This window comes from Habropoda laboriosa, unplaced genomic scaffold (genome assembly GCF_001263275.1).
Source record: "Habropoda laboriosa isolate 0110345459 unplaced genomic scaffold, ASM126327v1 scaffold158, whole genome shotgun sequence".
In the NCBI taxonomy this organism is placed as follows: domain Eukaryota; kingdom Metazoa; phylum Arthropoda; class Insecta; order Hymenoptera; family Apidae; genus Habropoda; species Habropoda laboriosa.
In genome coordinates, this window is record NW_017100280.1 from 706,000 (window position 1) to 731,419 (window position 25,420).

A 25,420-nucleotide genomic window follows, 5' to 3' on the forward strand; every position below is an offset into this window, starting at 1 on the left:
AAAAAGTAGCAGCTATGAAATCATACATACAATCATCGTAAAAATTACTCTAATTTATTCACCGTCACATTTTACCATTTTTACAAATAACATTTTAACCGCCAGGAGAAAATTGAACGTTACTGTTGTTGAAACTTATTGACGTCGTTGAGAAAATTTCTAAAACCTTCGAGCAAGACTTGCAATAGTTAGTTACATCAAATTTTTTTCATCGCAAATCGAGCGGCCAGGCGTAATGCGTCACCGGCACAGCAAACGATATCGCAATAGAGATGCAAAATCATTAATGCGGTGTATTACAGCGTACAACTCGTTGACATGCAAGATCACGAACGAATAATGCAAACGACGAAGAAATACGTGCACTCAAGACCACGCATAAACAATTGTGCTTCTGCAATTGTTGCATTACGTGTACGCTCCGTGCGCAACAGTCGATCGAGAAACGCTTGTGACTGATGTAGTCGTTGTCAGAGGCCGATGGAAATTCTGCATATCACTATCGTAACAGTGCAACGCGTGGAAATTAAATAGAAAATATCCTTGTGCTATATAAAATATGTGAAAAAATTGTGCTATCATAAGTGATATTGTTATTGTCATTAAACGGCAAATTTTAATTGACAAAAGTTAAATACAATCTGTGAGGTTCTTGGATGATCTTTGCGAAAAGTGTAACGTGCATAATTTTCAGTTTACTTTTAGTTTAGTTCGGAATAATGATAATTCTGAACATCGGTGCAATCGAAATTATGGTGGTTTCTGAAATTATACGTTTCTGTGCGAATAGATCGTTAATGAGTGCAGAAGAGGAGTTCTTGATCAAATAAAATTTGATTACATGTAGTTGAGAGCCGCAGGATGTCTTTTATAGTTTAGTGGATTTATTTGTTAAGTTTTTTTTTTTAGTAATGTATGTATAGGTAAACGCTGATATGATTGCTAGATTGCACTATGAACGTTCTACAGAACTTGATTTTAAAGACCGGGAACTTCGTGAAACAGGTGAGGGTCAATCATTTTTTTAAAGGGAATCAGATTTGAATTTGTCAATTTTTATGTACTTTTTTCTCAGGAACTGTTAGGGATACTTCCTACACATTTTTTTTCACGTGTTTTTTGGTCCTCTTTTTGTATTAGGTCGTTTCATAAGTTCGTGCTGAATTTTATAATTTAGATCAATATTTCCAACGCACCATTAAATTTGATTTAAAAAACCCACTTTCTCATTCTACAACTTTTTCCTTTTTTTTTGTAAGACCATTACATCATCGATATAGAATTTCCTTGGATTTTCATTAAAATATTTTTCACTTTCAGCACAAACTTATGGGATGACCTAATATATTTATGTATTAGAGTTTTAAAATATTACTTGGTAACAAAAATGTAATTTTTCGTGAGATACTTACTTTTTTTTAAATTTTTTAATTAGAAAATGTCGCTAGTGATGAACGAAGCAAAATAGAGGAATTATTTTATTTGCCCACAAGGAACATGTGATTATAATATAGTTGCAATAACTCTTGCGATTTTTGAGAGAAAGGTATACAAAGTTTGAAAATACTAACTTTCGGGAAATTACAATTACAAGAAAAGAACACTATCACTTCTTTTCCTCATCAAGTTTCTCTACGTTTGAAAATTTTTGTCGGACGAGACATTGCAATTTCCCTACTGAAATAAACAAAACCACTTCTAAAAAGAAATTGCAAAAAATACACAATAATTTGGAAGAAAAATATATATGCTTGTAATTTCTTGTCGTACAGTCATCTGCCACAAATATTATAAAACATTTTTCGTTCATCTCGTTATAATAAACTATCTATTTTAAACTGCAATTAATTTTTTTTTTAAAAGTGATTATTTTTGCTGAAGTACCTTAATATTAATTTGACGTCAGCTTTATTAAGTAGACTTCACTTATTGGGTTATCAATTTCACCTCTGTTTATTTATAAAAATAATGGATAACGTAGTCGAAAATATAGCTTACAAAAAGAATCAACGTGCACTTTTTGTTTAAAAATTGTCTGCTAATGGCATGTACTTTCGTAAAACTAAATGAACCGCAACTAGTGATTGAAACATTAAAAATCATTTTATTCGAAAATAACTTCAGTTTTCATGCATAACCTGTGTAATAATTTTTTATGCACCTTGTTTACGATGCACCTGAAGAAGTTCCTTATGTCGGAGAAGTACTTCATAAACGTAAGCGTAAATCATAGTACTAAAAAAACAGGAACAAGTTTATAGAGCATTAATGGGATTCAGTGTACATATGTACCTACAATAATACATTCAAGGGTGTACTAAACACGAATAGAAAAAAGTATTACGTGGTATTATTAATTACCATTGTGTTTTCCTGACACAGCTTTGCTTCATTTGCAAATCTTTCAGTTCTTAGTAATTCTAGTTTCAACGTGTCTCGTGATGACTTAATGCTAATTAAAAATCGTTGGTAACAATTATGACAGACGAGAGCGCAATATATTTATCATGTGCAATAGGATATAACTGCAAAACACCATTCGTACGATTTTCATAATTTTCGTTGTACGATAAATATTCAGCAATTCTAATAATTTCATATGTTTATTCATCACGAATGTCTCTAAATATCAGCAAATGTCGAATGTTCACCGGGAACGTTTAAACACAGGTGAATATCGTGTAAATGTATGCAAATGTCGCATACTCGCTGCGGAATACCTAAATATAGAGTTAAAAAAATTTGTTGTTTCATTGATAGGTGATGGAACCTTACTATCCTTTCAAAAATGGTTCCGTGGAGGATTTCACGATCGGTAGCGAGAAATGCGACAACAAGATTGGATACTGCAACGGGCCGTTGAAGTCTGGATCTACCTACAGAGTAAAAGTCCGAGCATTCACCGCGCCGGATAAATTCACGGACACCAGTTACAGCTTTCCGATTCAAACAGGTGAGAACGATCGTGCGACGAGCTTATTATGAACATGCGCGTTCGAGTCACCGGTCTTCAGATATTTCTTTAATTTTGTGCAACGTGAACATGACAGAGATACTATTTGTGGGCCTCGAGAGGATTCAGGATTTATTTGTTTCATGGAAAAAATATAGTTTCCTTCTTTGTTTACCTTGTTTGTTCCTCGGTAGAAGTACTAAATTTTTGTGAATAGTTGTATTTTTTTCATTTTTACTTGGTGCAATAGTTTTCCTTTAAGTTCGATATATGGGATACGAGAAAAGTTGACTAGTAGCTATAGAAAGCCACAGCAACGGCATAGTTATAGAAAGCTTGCTAAATTCATGCTTCGTTATTTCATGTACATGTCTGCCCAAGGATTGCTGCTGGCAGGTAAGATAACAAAAATAAATAGTGTGTAAATTAATCATTGATATATATTAAAAAGTTTAAGTTATCATTTTACGGAGTAACATTTGTTAAATTGCTCTTGACTGTTTTAACGTCATTTAGAAGTATTACTTCGAATTTCTGATTTCTTCATTTTAGAATATTTTTTAATTACTTGACGATATGTAATACATTTTATAAATGTGTTGTTTTTATATCAGTAATTATATTGCTTTCTGTATATGTAATGTACGATTTAGAATCATTTTTCTTATTAGACGCTGTTAAATTGTACGTTGAAATCGATTTTTCAGTTATAGCTAAAATATTTGATACTATTTATTTAGATATGAAAGTTTATGTTTTATATAGGTCTGAAATATTTCGATAAACAGTGCTGATATGTAAATTTTATTATGCTGGTGTAGATAAGGATAACACGGCTATTATAGTTGGAGTCACGGTTCCAATAGCGCTTTTATTGGCTTTATTGGGTATTGGGCTACTTGTGAGACGAAGAAGAAGTCAAGGGCGTAAGACAACAGAAACAAGAACCACGGATAATTTGTCTTTACCAGATAGTGTCATTGATACTAGGTAAATATGGATGCCAATTTTGGGCAATTTTATGAAATTAATTTGTCATTAATTATCAATAGTATCGAAATTAACTTATCATTAATTATCAATATTATCGAAATTAACTTATCATTAATTATCAGCATTATCGAAATTAACTTATCATTAATTATCAATATTATATAAACTAAATACCTTTTCTATTTTTAATTTACGTTACCACAGTTTTCTTAACAAGATTTACCTTCAAACACAAAACTAAAATTGAACATTTAAAAATACTTCATGTTTGTAGTTTTTTATAGAAGCAAAAAGCTTACACTTCAAAAATTTGGATGTAATTTAAAATATGCAAATTCATTATATTCAAAAATTTAATAAAATGTATGATGGACGAACTTTATGAAAATTATTAGGTTGAAATAATTTTAAATGAGAGTGGTTAATTTTATTAACTATTAAAAAGAATAATTTGAAAAATAAAGAAGCTGTAGAAGAGATTACTTTAAATGAATGTTAATTTCTTATTTTTTTTCTTTGCAGTCGACCAATTAAAATAGAAGATTTTTCGGAGCATTATCGCACGATGTCAGCTGATTCCGACTTTCGTTTTTCGGAAGAATTTGAAGAATTAAAGCACGTTGGAAGAGATCAGCCGTGTACAGCAGCAGATTTGCCATGCAACAGGCCGAAGAATCGTTTCACAAACATTTTACCATACGACCATAGCAGATTTAAGTTACAACCTGTGGACGACGAGGAGGGTTCTGATTATATTAATGCTAATTATGTTCCCGTAAGTATTTGCATTCCTCTTCTCTATGCGCCAATCTAAGAAAAAACTAATCACATCAAATTATACTTCCCTTGACACCGTTCAACTTTTGTCTAATTATTGTTCTCATTGGTACAAAACATGTTCTGTTTCTCTGTGAAATTCTAATACTGCAGAAAATAGAAGAACTCCGTAGAACATTCGTCAAAAGACATCAATTATGCATTGAAGTGAATGGCCATCACTTTGAGCATTTGTTGTAGCTTCATTTTCAGACGAAAATATCTCGAGATTAAATGATCGATATGGTAGATTGTTAAGGATGTTGAATTTTTCTTTTCATGCTCTATAAGGATATAGAAAAAAATGTGCCACAGCAGTTGAAAAAACATCGTTGACCTTCAATTCTCAAAAAATGACCTCCAAGATATTTTTGTTTTTATCATTTTCAAGCAGTTTAACTTCACCTTAAACTTTTTTCATATACGTATCTGTAAACAATCTGTATAACATTTCAATTACATTCGACAATATTGACTTCCTATAATACCAATAATAAATGCGTTAAAAAAATGGATTAAATTTTAGCTACATATTTTAATCACATACTTTTCTGTGCGACAGGGTCACAATTCGCCACGAGAATTTATCGTCACGCAAGGTCCTCTACACTCGACTCGCGACGATTTCTGGAGAATGGTTTGGGAGAGTAACAGCAGAGCGATTGTAATGTTAACGAGGTGTATTGAAAAAGGTAGAGAAAAGTGTGATCACTATTGGCCAGTGGATACCCATCCTGTTTACTACGGGGATATTTGTGTTACGATATTGAACGAAACACATTACCCTGATTGGAGTATTACTGAGTTCATGCTGTGCAGAGTAAGTAATTTCTTTTGTAATTATTTAATAAACATATCGTATCATCTGATTATTTAATAAATACATACTTGTATAATTTTCTTTTTTATTGAAAAAGGAAATTGACAATAATATTTGATCTGAGTTTTAATTAATATATAATGATGTCTGTTAAGTATTACATATTTTTAAATATTAGCTATTCTTTTTTTTTGCAAGGGAAATAATCAAAATTGCTTTATTATATTGCTTTATTATTTTACTTTAATATTTACTTTGAAGTAATAATTTTAAAGTGCTGCACAGGGTGTAGGCAGATAACACAATAATTTTAAAGCATTATACAGGGTAGGAAGCCTATTTTCTATCAGACACCAATCTTATTACACATGTCTTCCATAAAATTTGTTTCACTTTTTCCTGGATATTTTTTATTACCATTAACACGTTAAGCGCCAAGCCTGTTGTCTTCCTTTCCCTTCAACCCGCGATGTCCGATTTCACCGATATGCTGGCGGCCGGAGATCTGTGTAAGGTTGCGAAAAGACTGCATGTGTTTTAATAATACTCATTAAAATTTTTTTTTGGTAACAAGTAATATTTAGGTACATTCTTTTATGATCCCCAAATTATTTAAAATTTATTAATAGAAGAATATCATTTTTTAAATTGTATATTGTCAGTCAACAGTGACTGACATAGCGCTTAACGTGTTAAGTTAAAACAAAAAAGAAGATAACGGAAATACTTATTTACAATATCAAACAACTCAATCTACTTATCATAAAAGGAACACAAATGTTGCTGCTCTTTTATTGTCTTCGTTAATTGAGCCACTCAGAAGTCAAAGTGACTAACTCTATCAAATTACTTTTTTACTTATGAAGAATTAAGCAGTAAGCATGTGCTTTGATACAAAAATTAGAAGAATATCAAAAAGTACGTCCTAATCATTTTGGCTTTCAAGTACCTCAATTAGTACTCTCGCTCAGCAACCAAACGTACGCGACAAAACCTATTTGAAAACAATTTCTTATATACGATACTGTATTTCGTCAACAGGGAGACGTGAAGAGAGTGATTCAGCACTTCCACTTCACGACGTGGCCGGACTTCGGCGTTCCAAGTCCACCTCAAACTCTAGCCAGATTCGTTAGAGCGTTCAGAGAAAGGGTTAGGCCTGATCAACGGCCGATCGTCGTACATTGCAGCGCAGGGGTCGGTCGCAGTGGGACATTCATCACGTTAGATCGAATACTTCAACAGATCTTAGTGTCTAAGTACGTGGACATCTTTGGTATAGTGTGGGCGATGAGGAAAGAACGCGTTTGGATGGTTCAGACGGAGCAGCAATACATTTGTATACACCAATGCCTTCTGGCAGTTTTGGAAGGCCAAGACATGACTGGACCACCCCGTGAGATTCACGACAATCAAGGATTCGAAGGTAAGTTTCGTTGATGGTAGACATTTTCATGGTTGTGTAACTTTGTTAAATTTGAGAAAGAGATTTTGTTTCTTGCAAGAGCAACAAGTAGACGTGTGCGTGTATCGACGATTTTTGGATATACATTTTTTAACGAAAGGTCATATACATTTGGATATGAAAAAGTTGGATATATTATACATTTTTAATTTCAATTCAGATGAAATTCGTTTAGAGCAAGTTAGAATTTTCAACATTTTTGTTGCATACTTGTTTCAATTTTGATAACTCGATGAGTGTTACAGGTAGAACGTATTTATGAAGAAATGCAAAGAATGTGAACGACATTTATTTTAATACTTTGAAAATTAAATTAAATTTATTTGATATATTATAAATTACTTCCTTGTATTAAAATACGAACATATGAAAATACTGTCTAAATATCCAGAATCATTTCACTTTCTTTGGGAATAGTATTATGAAATTCTTTTGTTCTTTCTGAGATCGTGTCACTTTTTGGATATTTTTTGGTATACTTTAAAAATGATTTCAATTTTTCTTTTGTAAACTGTACTCATAACGAGATAAAGTCTTTCGTTTCATTTTATAAGAAAAAATTTTCATTATCTACAGTCAGTAAGCCACAGATGTGGAAAATTCTTGAAGTTACATGTATCATATGTAACTGAAAACGTTCAAACTTCTAATTTAATTCGACAAAAATATTCTAATGCAAACATTTTAAGCACACGCACACTCCTAACGACACAATATATTTTTGAGCGTCGAGTATATTACAATTTTTTATATTTATAAAAAGCTATCTCAAGGAAATCTTATACGAAAATTCTCTAAATCAAGAAAATAATACAAACATGTTTGGTAATTCTTCCAATTGTATATATATTTTCCTGCTTTGTTTATACAAAAAGTTAAACAAATGTTAATGACAAAAACAAGTAATATACTCTGTTAAAACTCATATATATTTAATCTTGAAATGATACAATTGAGCATATAAAGAATAAATTCTTTCAATATTCACTATATTATTTTGTTGGGAGACCGATGCGTTCTTTCTTTTGTTCGAATTAAATTGTCCAAAACAGATATTGGTAGTGCATGAATAATCGGGGATTGACGAATTATTTACCAAAGTTTAAGTTACTTACTTTGAAGGAGCATAAATACAGGATTTCAGAAACTATCCATCAGTTGTCTAATTTTTTATGTATTAATTTCAGTAATTCATCGCACTTATTTCAAAATTTCTTTCCTTCTGCAATTTCATAATTTACTAAAATTACATGTAAAGTAATATATACGTATATTTGTGACGTGTTAACGAATTTTCTGGGATTTAACTTCTTGACAAACAAAACAAAACAAAATTAACAGCTAAAAGAATTAACAGTACGAGTCCTTTAAAAAAAAAAAAATAAACGAGCGGTGGCGATGCTGGTGGTGATGGTTGTAGTGGATCTGAACTATTAGTTTCTTTAAATGAAGGCTATATACTCGGTTTTGTGTCACGTGCACAAGTGTTGCTTTTGGTAAATTGTGTCACATCCATACGTAGTTAATCATTTCCCTTCTCCAACCTCGTACTCCCTTTGAATCCAGGCAAAAATCGAAGCTCTGTTGAAAACACAAAGAGTCCTGCTGAGGATGAGAAGGAAAGGTGACCCTCAAACTGCGATTCCGGCGTCGATGGTAATTTCGATCCTCGCTTATTTCTATTTCAAACTGCCTTTTTTTTTTTATTTTTCTTGTACAGATTGTTGCATGCGATATAAATATTCTTGCTAACGCATGTGGCACGATGACTAATAAATGGAGAGAGTAACACGTATGTTTTGAATGTACACAGGGTGATGCAGCAGAGTATAATTGCCATTTGAATATTTCTTGAAGAATAACTGTTTTCTTTTTTAATATAAATTTTGCAGTGAAGAGGAATTATTCCGCGGGGTAATATGATTTTTTTTTATGAATTTCTTTTTTAATGTATTTATCATACCCTGAGGGCTTTTCAGAGGAATACAGTTTTTCAAGGGTTTTTTTCTGGATTTTAAATTATTATGGAATTTTAATTTGTACTCTGCTACTCAAAAAAGCAATTACATTGTTGTGCTAAAGCAAATCATGCTAAAATAGTAAAAGAATCAATAGTAAATTCTTTAAATGTTACATTAGATATTACATAAACAGGATAATTAGGAATTTAGCAATTACAATTTTTCATTTCACTGTGAATCATTTAGAGTTATGTATATAATTTTCTGTATTTTTCTGAAAAGCTTCTATAACAATGCAATTGAAATATATTTTAAGAAATAAACACGATTTTCGATTTTCGAATTTTATAGTTTTAATAATTAGAGTGTTATAGTAATTTATAGTTAAATTACTCCGAAATATTTGATTTATCACAAGCAATGCTGCATATTAGTTTGAACTTAAATTGTAATGCGTTTGCATAGAGCTAGAGAAAAAGCATGTACGTAAATATCAACATATCATGCATTTCAAGAAAATTATAATTCTCATTGTTTTATTTATTAGAAATTATCAGTTTTGAAAACAACTATTTAACAACAAATTTATTTATTATTGTTTTTTAATTTTTGAGTATTAATCAAAGATTCTTCTGTGTTTTTTCAATATTTATATCGACGTCTAACAAAGGAAGTTCGCTAACCTGAAAATTAAAAGAAATTTCTACCTTCAAAAATACTCCCTCAAAATAATTGAGTTTTCATATCATCATGAATATTTACGAAACCGTACAAGATATGGAACAAAAGCTAAATTAAAAAATTGTGAGCTTTTTGATGCCCCATATTGTGGTGCTAAAGAATTTTCGAAAATCCTTAGATTTTTTTCAAAATTTATCACTCTTCATTTTTTTTTAAGAGAATTCCTTACCACCACAATATAGGAAATAAAAAATCCACAGAACATTAAATTTAATTTGCTTTCCATATCTTGTACGATTTTGTAAATTGTATTCACGATAATATGAGAACTCAATTTTTTCGAAGAAGTGTTTTTACCCCTAGAATAATTTCATTGCCGAAACAAAAAATGGTTTCATAATTAGCGTCACTTGAAGCACATTTCTGCAAAGTTTCAAAATTTTTTGGATTTTCAGTCTTCCGAATTTCCCTTGTAAGATGGAAAAATAATTTCCACCCACGTTATTCGAACTATCATTTAATCATGACATATAATTGTTACTGTAGGTGACTAACAATACATTACGCGTAATGATCATTCATTTCCAATTAAAACTGTTGCAATGTAAAATACACTAACGTTAACTGCCTTTACTTTGTTTCACGTAAGGGGCAGCAATTTCTTAAACCGCTTTCTCTGAAGTAAACACTTTTACATAATAAAGCTGTCATATCGATACTGTACTAAAATCAGAATGTCAATATTTCATTTCATCTGCATACAGTTAAATCGCTTTCTCGTTGATTTCTGTAACCTTCTTAGATAGCATGATTTTATTTCAATTCCTGTGCCGAGAAATCCAACGAGATTAACCAGAATTCTCATTCATTCGCGTGTATTTTTACAGACGACGAAGGAATAGCAGAATCAGGAATGTGATGTTCGAATGCCACGTTCCATTCAGGGATCAACAAACGCGAGGACGTTTTAGATGTATTTTGAAGAGGTGCTGTGCACCGGTGAGAGTATTATTACGATGATGCACGCTTATCATGTGATTGAAGCAGTGAAAAATGGGGATAAAGAAGAATCGTCGATTAGAAATGTTCGGTTGGACATTTCGAAAGAAGTTGGAGGACGAAGGACAATGTGTGGGGACACTTTAATTACGATATCAAAAGTGCTTCTGCGTTGTTGTTGTTTTTTTTTAACGAAATGCAAAACTGATTAGTTAGCTTTGTTATTAAAGGATACATACACATAAGTGATGATCTTAGTTTATTTTCTACTTTTTTTTTTCTTAGCGAAGACTTACGAAAACAAAAATCAAGGATTAGGACTGAATGTGTGAAACGGTGATTCTTTCGAGGTTCTGTGACCGTTACAGGAAACGAATTGTAACTTGAAATCATTTTGACAACACATGAACGATAGATCTGCTGACAATAATCTTCATGAAAACGTTGCTCGAGTGAAAGAAAGTATCGACAATTGGACGACATTGTTGTTCGATGAATTGTAGCTCTCGAACGGCACCGTTCAAGAGACGAGTTTCAATCGATCAATAAGGAAAATGTTATTCCTATCTTTTTATGTGGTAGACAGTATATTTCCCCCCTCCATCCAATTATACCTGAAACATTCATCTTAGGAAGTATAAAGAATCTTCAGTTTCTCACGTAAAAATGGTCTTTGGAAAAATGTTCGAAAGAGACGATCCAAGCAACTGGTTGGTGATTGTTAAAACCGGAAATGAACGAAAACACCGAACGTCGTTCTAACGAACAACGAGAAAATTCTATCGAAATTTGAAAATGTTCAATTCAGCAAAATTTCGGTCGGAAAGTATTATGTTAAAGAAAACTGTACATGCCTAACTTAAAAAAAAAAAAAAACAAAAACTTACTTCATTGGAACTTGCGGGATAGACGGAAGAAAAGAAATGATCGCTTGACAGTGACAACACGTGGATGGCCTTATTTTGTTAACAATTGTTCACATATCTAAGAAGTTTGTATACGCGATTACAGATGAAAACGTAATGTTTCAGCGACGAGTGTTTGATATTGGAAGAAACTTCAGTCGAAATAGCATTACAGAGCATTTTTTCATAACGCATAGCATGTTGCGCGTCTGAACGTTGGAACAGTCGCATTGTGGATAATATGAATCACCGTGTTAAGATTTTTTTGAATTAATTAGGCGATTTTCAAATGATCACGTGAGAGCACGTCGACAGAATTGACGACATAATCGACATTGAAATTTCATCGACACGTCGATACTATCGATGCTCGCGGTTTAGGTACCCATCGTGATGTAGATAAGTCCAGGTTGCATATCTTAAGGATTGTAAGATGCGTATCCCGCATTGGGTTGCTACATTTCGATCGAAACGTTCGATTTGCAACAAAGTGAAACGGAGATTCCTGAAAAGTTACGACAATTTGTATTTATTGATATAGTTTTAGAATTTTTATGCATTTTATAGATTTATTTTTTAGAAATTTTACCTTTATACAGTTTACTAAATGTCGTGCAATGATCAGTTCATGCGAATGACATGCAAATTTATCATTTATAGTTCACTTGTCGGTGCTGATTTTTATATCGAAATAATGCAGTTTTTTCGCGGATATTTGCTATATTTCCAGGTAAGAAAGTTGTATTTTATAACGCGCAACCTGAGTACAAATTTTGAAAATCTTCATTTCGAAGAACTTTACTTCAAATTGAATTTTATAAGTTTTCATGATTTTGGTGTATTTTCTTTTCTATGCAAAATTTTTCTTGTACAATATTATAAAGCTAATTTATGGTTTCTCGTTCGTTGTAAATTAATGTAGAATTCTTTCGTAATCGTAGATATCAGATTATACTTTTTTCACAATTGTCGGTACAAAAAGTGCAAGCTAGTAGAGCTTAGGAAAAGGTACAAAATAGTTTCATATAAGTATGCTTAGGTATATAATTTTACGTCACATAATTTACTTATTTATTTTGCTTACATTCTCATTAAAAGTAAGAATATAATTACGTTTTATAGAAATTAACATTTGATAGTTTAGAGTAGCGTTATATCTCTCTCGCGTTTACGAATCACGTGCAAAATGGAGGTGCGTATGGTGTCTTACTGCTAGAAGTATAGGCTTGGAGTATTGATAGTTTAATAAATAAAAATTAATTTTGTAAATAGTATTTATCATAAAACTGTTTCTTTCTTTCTTTTTTTTTTTTTAATATCAATTCTAACGCGTTAAATTACTGACTTTTGAGCACACATATGTATATTTAACTAGTTTTTATTTCCTTTTATAAGCTCAATTAGCTTGTTCGAACGGTACCAATTATTCTGAAAATTTCTGTTTCTGTTTTTCCGACGAAATGTTAATCTTACGGACATCGTTGCTAATCGAATCCCTATCGTTAGTGGCAACCATCCGTCCAAGGGCTGTAGTAGAGACGCCAATTAAATGTTAAACATTACCTAGAATGAAAAAAGGGGGAAAGAAGAAGGTGAGAGAAGAATGATTTTATGTCGATCCTCCTTTTTCATGATAGGAAAAAAAAAACATGTCAGTGGGAACAAGAAACTCGCATCTTCGTAGAAGTCATATCACTTTTCACGAGAATCACTCGACGATCCGTATAATATACATATTTACTTATCAACAGTCGATTCGAAACGACGATCGCGAGATCGCCTTGAAAATTGATTTGCGTAGATCGTTCGTTCTTTGACATCGTTATCAGCGTTTAGCGTCGTTTGTTGTTCGTGTGACACGTTCTATTCGTCGAAAAATGGAAAAAAAAGAAAATGAATTAAACGATAAAGGAACAACCAGACCAACGTGAAATATTCGTGGCAGCTTGTGCGTATATTCACACTAACGCGAAAAATTTCGAAGTTTTAGCGATCTTTTCGAGGGGATTTCTTTCGCTTTTCGAAGCGTCTTTCTTCTCTGCCGCTCTAAATTCGCGACGTGGAAACAACGACAAACGTAGAAAATAAAGACACTGAATTCCACAGATAAACGTGAAATGTTCGCTGAGAAAATTTCGTACTTCAGTGTGAAGAAACAGGAGAATTTAGCTGCCCTCTGCGGACATTTCGCTGTTAGTCTGGCGGTTCCTTAAAACTGTGAAGAATTTTTCAATGCAGGAACCTATGTAACAAAAGTGTGTACATTCTAGAAAGCTAATAAGAGTACAATTGTGTATAAACGAACGATGAAATTTGTAGAGAAAATAACGATCAAATCTCTGAATAATTATTAGTTTGACTTGCTGTAAAACTAAAAAAAGAAAAAAAAAAGACAGAAAATTGTGGAACATAATTCTTGTATACCAGTAGCAAATGGAGTAATTAGCAAACGTTGAACGACGACGTTTTTAGGACGAGTTGGAAGATCCGTTCGTCACTTCCAGTACTTAGAATCACATTTTCACGACGCTACAAAGACATGTACTTAATTTTGTATTTACGACGAGGTAAATAGATGTGGTCAAAAAACTTTTAGGTATTTAAGAACGACAGGGAAATCGATCACTCTCAGCAGGGTCAAATCAATTCTCTCGGTTCGGTTTTCCGGAACGGAGAAAGAAAAAAAGAGAAAAAAATACCTGGAAAAGGGATTGAAATGTACTGCCCACATGTATTTTTTGAGAAAAGTTTTTATATCGCTTAAATACGTATGTAGAACGACGATTCGTGAAATACAGAATCGTACTTGTGTTAGAGACAAGAAAGTCCGGCTGATTCAATGCTTTTTATCGATTCGTTGATGCCTACTGGTACTGCAATCTGTAGATCAGCCATTCTATCGATTTGGATGAAAACAATTAGGTATGATCGATGTTCGTATGAAATCAAATAAAATGTTATATCATCGGCAGTTTTTATTAAGAACATTTTCCGAGTGTTTGTCTATCGAACGGAAGTTTTTCAAATTTTATAGAATGGTTGACCGGAAATGTTCATACGATGTGTAATGTTCAAGGTTATGCACATATACAGGGTGTCTTACGCAATTGGATGAAGCTATATCTTTAAAATTGTTGGAAACCGAAAAAATTTTCAGAAGGTAAAATTAAATGGTGCTAAATGTTCTACGTTTCTATATTATTTTTATGCAATTTTGTGTATTTTCATCATCTTTATAATTTTTCTTTCATAAATAAATACTTTAAGTTAGGGGCGTCCAACTGGCGGCTCGCAAGCTCAGTGTAGAGCTCAGGAGTTTACCACTGGAAGGAATGCGGATCTGATTGGGTCATATCCCCATAAGCTAGCCCACCTTCTCTAGCAGAATCATAGAAATAGGGCACATGTATTGTTATTATTGGCTAACGTGGCTAACTGTGCTGCCCTGCGGGCAAACTTCTGAGCACCGCATAATATATGTCCCTTGTTTGTAGCTGACGCTATCAGGACCATAAATATGAATAGTAGGACTCGTGCAACTCTTAGAGGAAAAGAAGTGTGGGAACCGGCTGACCGAAAGCCAAATTCGTGCGGTTCTTGAAGAAGAAAAAGTTTGACACCTTTGCCTTGGCCCTTGCGATACATTGTTCTGCGTATAAAAGCATTAGAGTTCGATAACCGAAAACTAAACAATTTAAGAGATATTTTAACCTTTTTAGTGAAACATACCTTTAAACATTCTCTTATCTGTACGGCCCTGTTTACACTTCCAAATACGTAGTTTTTATGTTATAAAAGGTATTGAAAAGGTTCTCCATCGTATTCTAAACATTTCTTCCGCAAAATAATACGTGAAAGTAATGCAGAAATGTAGAACACGTAACACCATTTAATTTTGTCTTCTAAAATATTTGTTTATTTCTAACAGTTTTGAAGATATATATAGCTCCGTCATGCTGCACGAGACACCCTGTATATCTTCGAAGGACATCGTTATTAAAAAAAAAAAGAATTTAAGATTAAGAATTAATATATATCTGGTATTATTGTCAACGAATATTTTTATAACGCTTCGTGATGGTTCATGTCGACAAAATATTAACTAAGGGAATTGCCAATCGATTGCCAAACAAAATACTAGAAGAGTTTTATAGAATGATCTGTATAATAATACTTTGGGCTTCTCTCCTTCGTAATAGTTTTACATTGTACCGAGTACGATAAGAATTCGTAAATATATATTATAGTTGTATGTTTAGGGAACAACAGGAAAGGATATTGTGTACGACGGATCGATAAAGAAGAGATTGACCGGGCAATTGCAGTTTCCAATCCATCGAATTTTTTTGTTCTATATTACGCTGTACATGTACATGCATATACTATCAAACGTATTATTGATGTTTCTCGTGTAAATGGATAATTAAATTGTCACTGGGTCGATCGAGTTTCATTTAAAAAGTAATGTAATTCTCTTTGTTTTGCAAATATTTTTTCGAGTATTAGATTCCTTTAGGTTCAAACATTTCGTCAAATCCTAGGAGTATGTAAAACAAAACTTTAATTTAATTTTCTATATTTTCGTTTCTTTTTTATATCTTAAAGATAGTTAATTGTTTCACTATGTTCGTTTTATAACGCTTTTCGTTGAGAAAGTACTTATCGTTAGATACGTTCATAGGTGATTATAACGTCATAGATTTACGATGTTCGTAAATATTTCTTCGGTGAATTCTTTTAATCAGTATTGACCAACATTTTTATATTGATGTATTATTTCTGTCATGGAAATGAAGACACATGATTTTCTGCATTTTCTCACGTTATTTGCTTTTCTGTAAGATAATCCTAATGATAATTTCACAGTGAATCTCTGTTATCAGTGCAATAAAAAATTTCCGTATTCGCGAAAATTATTTTTCATATAAATATGGTATAAATAGGATTAAGAGAAAGAAAACGTTAAATGTTAATTTCGTTTCCCTTCACAATATCGAAAAATTTATAACGAAAATAATAATTCTATACTTCTTTGGTATTACTCTAAACTTGATCTCAGGTTTGAAGATTAAATTTTCTTGTTTACACTCGTATCCTCGATATTTATAAATATTTTTCGAATCAACTGTCTAAAATTAAATTTGTCACGATGTTGAAATAAGGGACAATATCCAAAAATTTGATATTTTTGCGAATATGGAATAGTTTATTGTTTTCATGTTAGAATAAATTTACCTATCTTTGTCGTTTCTTAAACTTACTTAAGTTTCAGTTTTGCATTGCAAAGATCTGCAAGTTGCCGACAAGTTAATTTTTATTGATGTATTCGACGAGTATTAAAAATTTATGTTATCTATTCAATAATGTTTTACCATCAACATGACTCGCTAGTTTTATAAAAACTATCCATTCCTGTGCATCAATAATTTCATACAATATACAGTGATTTACTGCGACAAATATAGAGAAGAGTAATAATTTTCACAGAAACATTGCAATTTAGTCCACATTGAAATATACAAGCAATCAAATAACAATCAACCAATAAATAAATTAAAATCTTTTTCAAAATAATTTTTATTTAAGAAGTTTCTGTCATTTTACCATTGACATGGTTAAAATTTCGTTTATTTTATGATTGATAATTGTATACTATTTTTAAACAAAATTTATTTGATACCCAAATAGCATACAGTGTCTTAGAGATGTCGATTTTTGGTCTGAACGTCTTAGGACCTGCTCTGGACGTCGTGAAGACGTACGAATTGGTACATACATTCTAACAACGTATAAAAATTACGTCTGCAAGACTTAAGACATTTCTAAAACCAGTGCATAGTGCTTCGCAGCGTCACGTTTCAAAGACATCTTGGTTTGTAACACTGGATGTCGTTCAGACGTCTTTTGGACATCCTTAGGCTTTCACTCGACGTCTTTAAGACGTTCACAAGATGTCTGTGTGCTATCTAGGTATACACGAGAGTGGGTTGAAAAGTTCACGACCTAAGTATGAAGGACTATTGCTAGGTGCTTGTAATTTTTACAGTATAATATGTAATAATTTGTGTACTGCTGTATGAAGTTTCGTAGCTCTACCATTTTTTTCTCTTTGTTTAACTAGTGAAATAGAGGTACTTGCAGTGATGAACAAAAGTGGTAAATGTATTCAATACTTGATGATAAACAGCCTCACTGCAAAGATCACTCAAAATTCTAGCAGTGGTCTTTTATCACCAGGTATTAGATTATTTCTCACTTTTGTCCATCTCTTCTCAACCACTGTAAACATCTCCACGTCACCAGCTGCAAAACACAAGAAAAAACTGAAAAGATACTTTGCAAATCAGTGTACAAATAATTATACATTATACAGTAAAACCTACAACTACCTAGCAGGAGTCTTTCATACTTAGCCCGCGAATTTTCCAATCCACCCCCGAACTCGTTGACTAAGGTGTACAATGCACCCTTTGTAAAAGAAAATCACAAGCTTGATTTCTGCTAATAATTGCAAAAAGCAAATGTTAGTGTATTGCTTTTATCGAACGAGATTTACTGTAGTTCGTTTTCACCTACTCAGGTTGTCCATGTATTTACGACGTAACGCACAATGGATTGAACAATTTGGATCATTGTCTGTATAAGTGTGCTTCTGTAGATACCACAATCGTATCAGCATGATATAACGTAATGTAAGAACGTAGTAAAGAAATCTGAATTAATCTATAGTAAGGCAATTAGTGTTTTGCTTTTTACAGCTTTTTGTACGAAAAAAAAGGTAAAGGATATTATTGAAATTGTGATTCAGATTGTCCAATGAATTTTGCCTTGCCAATTGAATATTAAATTAGAAATACTATTATTGTTTATAACTATTCATTTGAAAATATGTACGATCGCAATTGCACGAATATTAAAAACAGAAAATGATTGAGGTTTGATAAAGAGGCAAAATTTATTGTACAATTTAACAAAGACAAACGTAAATTCCAATAGGAGGAATTCGTTAACTTTTCAAACGCTTATACGCATTGGGTTGAATAACACAGCTGTCACTGTGAAATACACGAAGTCTAACATTGCGAGAACTACAAACGAGACGAAGCGATACTGGTCATGAAGTGCGCGATACGACCAAAACAAGCATTTTCATTGTATACAGTCCTCGATTTTAACGATGATATCCATAAGATTTGCTGCAACAATTTCTGGTAAATAGATATCTTCGTAACATTCGCCAAGGGAAAAGTCTATTTATTATTAATAATATCGAGTACAATAATATACGATGTGAAGATTGTGTTGTCATTAGTTTAATATGTAATATGTTATTCTGTGATAAAACTTGATCCTCCAACGGGGATTCGAAATTCAATGAGTTACGGTGTTTTGATACATACGCGGATACTGAATAATTTTCATTGATTATCGGTTCGTGCCAATTATTTTTTGAAATAATAAAGGTACAGGTACACGACGTGTAAACACCACAATACAGATGTATAATAGATAAATTAAGCGATTAAGTAATCATAGGGTGATGAATGCGTGTTGTCGCGCGGCTGCTGTATATAATACGATTATTAAGAATGGAAGGATATGTACGTTTACCTTTTTCTTTTTTTTTACTATGAAGCATGCTTGATAACGGTGTTTGCGATAAACTTGAGAATACTATAATGCAGGATGTGTTACGTGAAACAGGCCATCTAATTATCTTCTCTAGCTGTGGTGATACTAGACAATTTCGATACAAAGTTTAAACGGTTTCAAAGGACTAATAAGATGGAAGAAAAATTTGTTTAACCCTAGAACACTAACATGGAGAATACAGTGCCCCATGGGATGTTTTTTTATATGTACTTTTCTTTTTATATTTTTTGTACAGCATTATTAGGTGCAATAAATTAAAATAAACAATTTATACAATTTTAATGTTAATGAAGTTAGCAAAGTAAATGGAAATGTTATTTTTATTACGTGGAGTACTGTGTACCCTAGGTAAACATTAATGTCAACAAATTAATGTTAGTATTTTAGGGTAAATGGGAGAAATGGTAAAAGATAAAAGGAAGTTTCACATTTAATTTGAAATATGAAAATCCAAGGCAATTTTCACATTATTATGAGTATTTAAATTCACATCAACATCTGCTGCAACATACATTCGTGTAAAAAAACACAGGTAACTTTGAAAAAAGAAGCAGAAAACAATGGCATTTTTAAAAAAAATTTCTTTCATTTTATTCACCCTTTGAAACCATTTAAATTACGTATAAAAACTTTCTCGTACCACCATACTCAGAGAAGATAATCAGGTGAGCTGCTTTACGTGACCCGCACTATATAAAGAAAGTATGTGGTATTAAAACTACGTTCTACAGATATTTTGCTATTTACAACAAGATTTCACAGAAGAGTTCTTTATAAACGTAGCAAGGGATTACACATGCTTTCATTTCAAAAATCATACGTTAGATCGAAAGATTACTTTGAAAATAATTTAACGTGAAAAAATTAATAAAATAAAGAATATTCACTTTTGCTTTAAATGGAAATTATTATTTCTCGAATTTTTTTTCTCTACAGTGAAATAATATCAAAAGAAATTAAGAAAAGCAGTGATTTGATTATTAGAAAGATATCTGTTTAATTATTCAAAATATTAATGTACCTAATATATTGATTAATTTTCTGCCCTAATGTATTTATTTCCCACGTAAAGCCAGTAAATGAGAAAAGATATGCGACTAAAATAAAAATTCAATTGACACAGTATATTTTCTTGCGAACACGTGCGTGAAGCATACAATTTTAATTGTATCAATGTTAAAGAATCGACAGATCAAATTTGCAAGTTTTCATCGAACATGCACCGCTATAATGTTTTCTGCGATGCGCAATAACGCTCAGATTTTACGTGTGCCGGAACAAAGTATGTATACCGTGTGTAAGTTGCGTTCTTCCTCTGTAAATATATAGTTTTGCACCAGCTGCAAACGCAGCCGACCCGTCAGGATGATTTTGTGAATCGCTCATTCGACTAATCTTCGCCATGATTCGTAGAATCATCCCAGATGCTTTTGTCGTAATACTATCGTAAAAACATGTAAGTCTGTATCTGAAGAATTATACATTGTGCAAAGCACCAAGGGACACGGGTTGTCTCGCAAGAAAAAAAAAAAGAGAAAGACGAAGTATGCGTATATAATAAACATGGTTCTTCCAATAAACACACGTTCATTTTTTTCTTTTCACTTTTGTCATGTTTGAAAATTAGAACTTTTATATTCTTTCGCTGGAGAACACCTTTTCAGTCCACCATTTTGCTACTAACGGTGACTAAAGTCGCCTGAAACATAGTGTTTATTATTGTTAAGGCGATTGGGCTTGTGAAAGGGAACTGTGATGGGTTCAGTTAAGAAAGTAGACGCCGTGAACGCTGAAAATGGTGCGAAAAGCCTTTCCATATGAGGCTGCTTGACCTCAGCCACAATTGAGACACGTGATGGCGCATTATACGGGAAGAAATGTTTTATTGTTTTTAACAGAAATTTCTGCCGGTGAAATTATTAACACTGTACGAGACCTTTAATTAATTAGATGTTCACCGACCGTGTTGTCAAAGGAAATTATTGCTCGCTTTGAAAAAGTTTTCGGTTATTTGAATACTTGCGGCAATGTTCAAATTTATTGGTCCACCTTGTATATAGTTTCCACTTTGTTTATAGTGAAGTTGAGGTTCGTATATAAAGCTTTAGAAAGTCCTCGAAGAGTTAATAAACCTCACACTTTTCAAGTTTCGGTATAAATAAGATAGGTGGAACAAATATAGCGAGGTCGTAAATTAAAGCATCAAGTGGCGGTACAGCTTGATCTACCTGCAGCTAGAACCACATACGTCGTTCTGTTTTAGAGTCCGCACAATAAAGGGATGACAACTGACAACTAACAGTATTTTATGTACTATCGAACAAATTAAAAATGTTAATTAGCGTTTTTAATATTTAAAGTTTCTTTCAGTTCTTGACGCGTGGTAAAGCTATGTAACTAACATAGATCATTTGGCTAGCCGAATTTTAAGAACTTGGTAATTATTGGAAGGAGGCAGTGGATAAAGTAACGTAGGAAACGGAATGCAAAACGCAATTAGAGATTAGTAAAATATAATTATGATAAACAATACTGATAACGCTTTATCGCTTCGCAGGTAAAAGGAACACTCTGGCTATTGTTTTCCCTATTTACATATATGGTCTTCGCGACCCGCGCTCACTCTCTCTCACTCTCACGCACTCTCTTGGCAACTAGCATCCCTCGCATTCGCACAAACACACTCACTCGTGTTTAATAACAATGAACGCCGGAAGTTTTTGTCCTTCCGAGTTCGTTGACCCCGTTTTGCCTATTCGGATCGCAGGGCGACGAAAACGAACTCGACCATATGATCGGCTCACTCCAATCATCAACCTCCTACAGTAATAGAAATTGAAACAGACTACAGGTGTAAACGAAAACCATTAGAAGAATTTGAAGGACGACACAGCCTGTGCAGGCGTGGTAAATACATAATACGGCCCTGACTGAGGGTTCAGGTCCTTATCTTCTTATATTTCTCTCAATCCTCTTGTTAGAACACTCGAAATATGTTAACTTTGACTCCTGACCGATTTTACGAGCTCACTATATTTGTTCCACCGACTATGAGCGGCAAAAGTGTACTTCTGCAGATTTTTTGAATTTTAGTTGTTTTAATTTAACGAGTGGAGAAAGGGGGAGATTTCATTTAAGTAGCTTTCGTTCGTGTATGATTACAAAAATACTTGACAAATTTTTACTTTCAATTTGCCTAAAATTTAAACACTTTGTTCGTGTGTGCGTAGGCTTTTCTATTAAAGATATGTACTATTCACGCACGACTTACACGTCGACTTGGCCTTGTGTGAATGAATTGAGACACAAACACTTTCTTGGTATAAAATTTGTTAAAAGTAAAACGTAACTGAAGCGTTTTAACTGGACCGACAATGAGTGTCTCTACTAGATTATATATGTGTATGTTGGAAGATGTGAATCTAATTATTGGCACAGTTACAATAATGTAACTTTTTATATTTTTTAAATAAAAGTGTGTCTCACGGATGGATCACCTTAAAGAAGGTGTTCTACATTTTTTATTTAAAAAATATAGAAAGTTACACTATTATCTCTTTATTTTTCATAATGCCATTCTGAACATCTTTCTTAAGATGATCCATTCGTGAGACATGTCCTCAATTAAGAGCATCGTTTAGTGCACTATCGATGGATCATGTTGTCTTGAATGTATTAAGTTTATAAAACATAGTCTACTAAATGATAGAGAGATCTAAAATATTTTGAATAATTTTTCAAACGAATAAACCAATTCCTTATCCTAAAAGAATTTGCAATTTTCACCATTCGAATGACGAAAATGTCAAGTTAGGTGAAATGAACGATCACGGGGTAAAATGAAATTAATCTCACATGGTACATCTTTTTACCTTTTTCGTTCTTTACTATGCAGGCAAGTTTACAGATGTTAAAATGAAAGGACATTATTAAAGATCCCAATTTCTGTGAAAACATACTCGTAACATTGATTGATTTTCTATGGTACAAATACGAATATCGGCCGGTACGATTACTACTTGTTGTTTTTACGTTATTACGGTATACACTTATGCATTTCGTTTATTTCTTCATGCGTTATGTTTGTTTTTCTTACAGCGCATTATACCGTGTCTGGAAAATCAATTGCAAAAGTGAATGTAAATACAGTAGGACCCCCTATAACGCGGGAAATATAATAAAAATTAAGTTCCACCGACATTGCTTTTTGGGTCAAATTTAATTAACCCAAAATTCCAAAATTCCAAATTCAGAATTTGTACGTTCTCTTTTTTTATTTTCTTAATCGCGTTATATTGGGGCAGTAGCAATTTTTTGATCGCGTTATACGGGGTGTATTATAGAGTAGAACCTCCTAATATCCGAAAGTTTTGTTATCCAAAGTGCCTTTTCATACCGATATTTACATACAATCTTACTTACATTTTTCTGTATTCAGTCGAACAAAAGGAACGTAACTCTACATAGTTATTTATGTTAAAAAAATTATGTGATTCAGCAACCAAAAAGATATGGGACCCTTAAATATTGAAACAAAATGTCAATTTCGTTGATTTCCAATTGAATAAATAAAGTTTAATATAAAAAAAAGTGACTGTTCTATTATCCGAAAATTCCTTTATCCAGCCTCTTATCTGTCTCTCTATTAATACAGATACAGAAGGCTTTACTGCACTACTTGAAGACGTTCGAACAATTAAATGTTAATTACTTTTCTATTCAGAAGCAGCGGTTTGTAGGTTTTCTTTTAAATTGAATATTGAATGTTAGACAATTTACGTGGCGATCCTGCGACTTGTGACTGAGGTGATGTAGTGGACGTAGGTGAAGGCAAATCGGACGTTCTTGAATTCAACGGTATCTTCGGGGGTAGCGTGCTCATTTTGTTACGAGACTTTAAGTTTGGCTCTAGTGTTGCGTTTCCGCTATGTGGGCGTCCTGCACATCGGTAATACAAATATCAAATAAACGAATGTGATCGATATAATCGATACAGCGAGGTCGTAAATATTTAGGCGGCAAAGTATGTACACGCAATCCGTGCACCAAAACAGCAATTCGAGGGAGATAAGGAGCTCAATGTCAATTTGGAATTGCAGAAAAAAGTTTACCTGCATCTTAAGGGAGTATTCTGGTTTTGAATTTTCAAAAAATCAATTTTTTTTGCATTTGCTTAAAGTATAAGTATTCTAGAACATGTGTGCGAAAGTAATTTTCGATCTCTCTATATCGTTTCCACCAACTATATCTCGACTACAGCTTGAAGCCGGCTCAAGAGTTATTACAATGTATGAAAAATTAAATGTTTATTACTGTCACTTTATCTAAATGGAAAATTTTTTCATGGATCGACAAGATCTTCTTGATAAAAATGAACCAAAACACGCACTCAATCGGATTACAAGGATACATAAAAATGAAAACAGAAAATAACATTAATTGTTATTATTATAAACTATTTTTGACAAATTTGTTTTAAGAAATTCTCGTCAATCCCAAAGTATGGATTTATCTTTGAAAGCCGCGTCCGTGATTAATTTTAAATCTTGTATGTTAGGAACTCAGAATAGTTCTATTGAGGCCATGTTGAGATTCATTTTCATCGAAAAAATTTTCCTTAAAGCTAAGTAACAATTACGAATATTCATTTTTCATTTACAGATCCATTAACGTGAATCAAACGCGATTAATGGACACTGAAAATTCCGGAAATGACATTTCGAGAGGTAAAGCTCGTGTGTCGAAGTTTGCAGCTCTTTCACTTCCCTCTTAATTGACTCAGCATTCTTGAGAATATCCCAGGTGTGTTGTCTTCTGAAACTTTTTTGTCCTCGCTGTTCTCATTATTAGGATGTCGACGCAAAATGCGGCTTAGAGAACCTGCTCGAGGATGGAATAGCTTCTTCGGCGAGCCATCCTTATCTACCAGTTTCAGCATTCTCCCCAAGGAGTTGCTCTTCTCTTTTTTCGAACTTTCTTCGGTACAGCTTTCCACAGATTTAGTCGCGTTCTAGCAAAAAGGACTAGCTAATTTCGGAAAAATAACTCCTCTCGTGCACGAGACATTTTAACATTCCAGAGAAAAAAAAAATTTTTTATGCAAAACAGAACATAGCAAGATATTTTTCAAAATTTCAACTAGTACACGTTAAATGTTTAGTTATCGTAATTTTG

General features: G+C 32.7%; 2 protein-coding genes across 2 annotated transcripts in view; one reads left to right on the forward strand and one right to left on the reverse strand.

Annotated features, from left to right (window-relative positions):
* Positions 1 to 10,821, forward strand: part of LOC108573587 (tyrosine-protein phosphatase 10D) — an 89,009-nt gene extending 78,188 nt beyond the window's left edge. The window contains exons 13-18 of the mRNA XM_017936050.1: positions 2,761 to 2,953; positions 3,775 to 3,943; positions 4,469 to 4,721; positions 5,325 to 5,582; positions 6,624 to 7,008; positions 10,577 to 10,821. Of these exons, the coding sequence (XP_017791539.1) occupies positions 2,761 to 2,953; positions 3,775 to 3,943; positions 4,469 to 4,721; positions 5,325 to 5,582; positions 6,624 to 7,008; positions 10,577 to 10,608 (1,290 nt within the window). The 3' untranslated portion in view covers positions 10,609 to 10,821. The remainder of the gene's footprint in view (positions 1 to 2,760; positions 2,954 to 3,774; positions 3,944 to 4,468; positions 4,722 to 5,324; positions 5,583 to 6,623; positions 7,009 to 10,576) is intronic.
* A 14,183-nt stretch (positions 10,822 to 25,004) lies between these two features.
* The window catches only part of LOC108573585, a 2,013-nt gene continuing 1,597 nt past the window's right edge, over positions 25,005 to 25,420 (reverse strand). The window contains exon 2 of the mRNA XM_017936048.1: positions 25,005 to 25,256. Within this exon, the coding sequence (XP_017791537.1) occupies positions 25,005 to 25,256 (252 nt within the window). The remainder of the gene's footprint in view (positions 25,257 to 25,420) is intronic.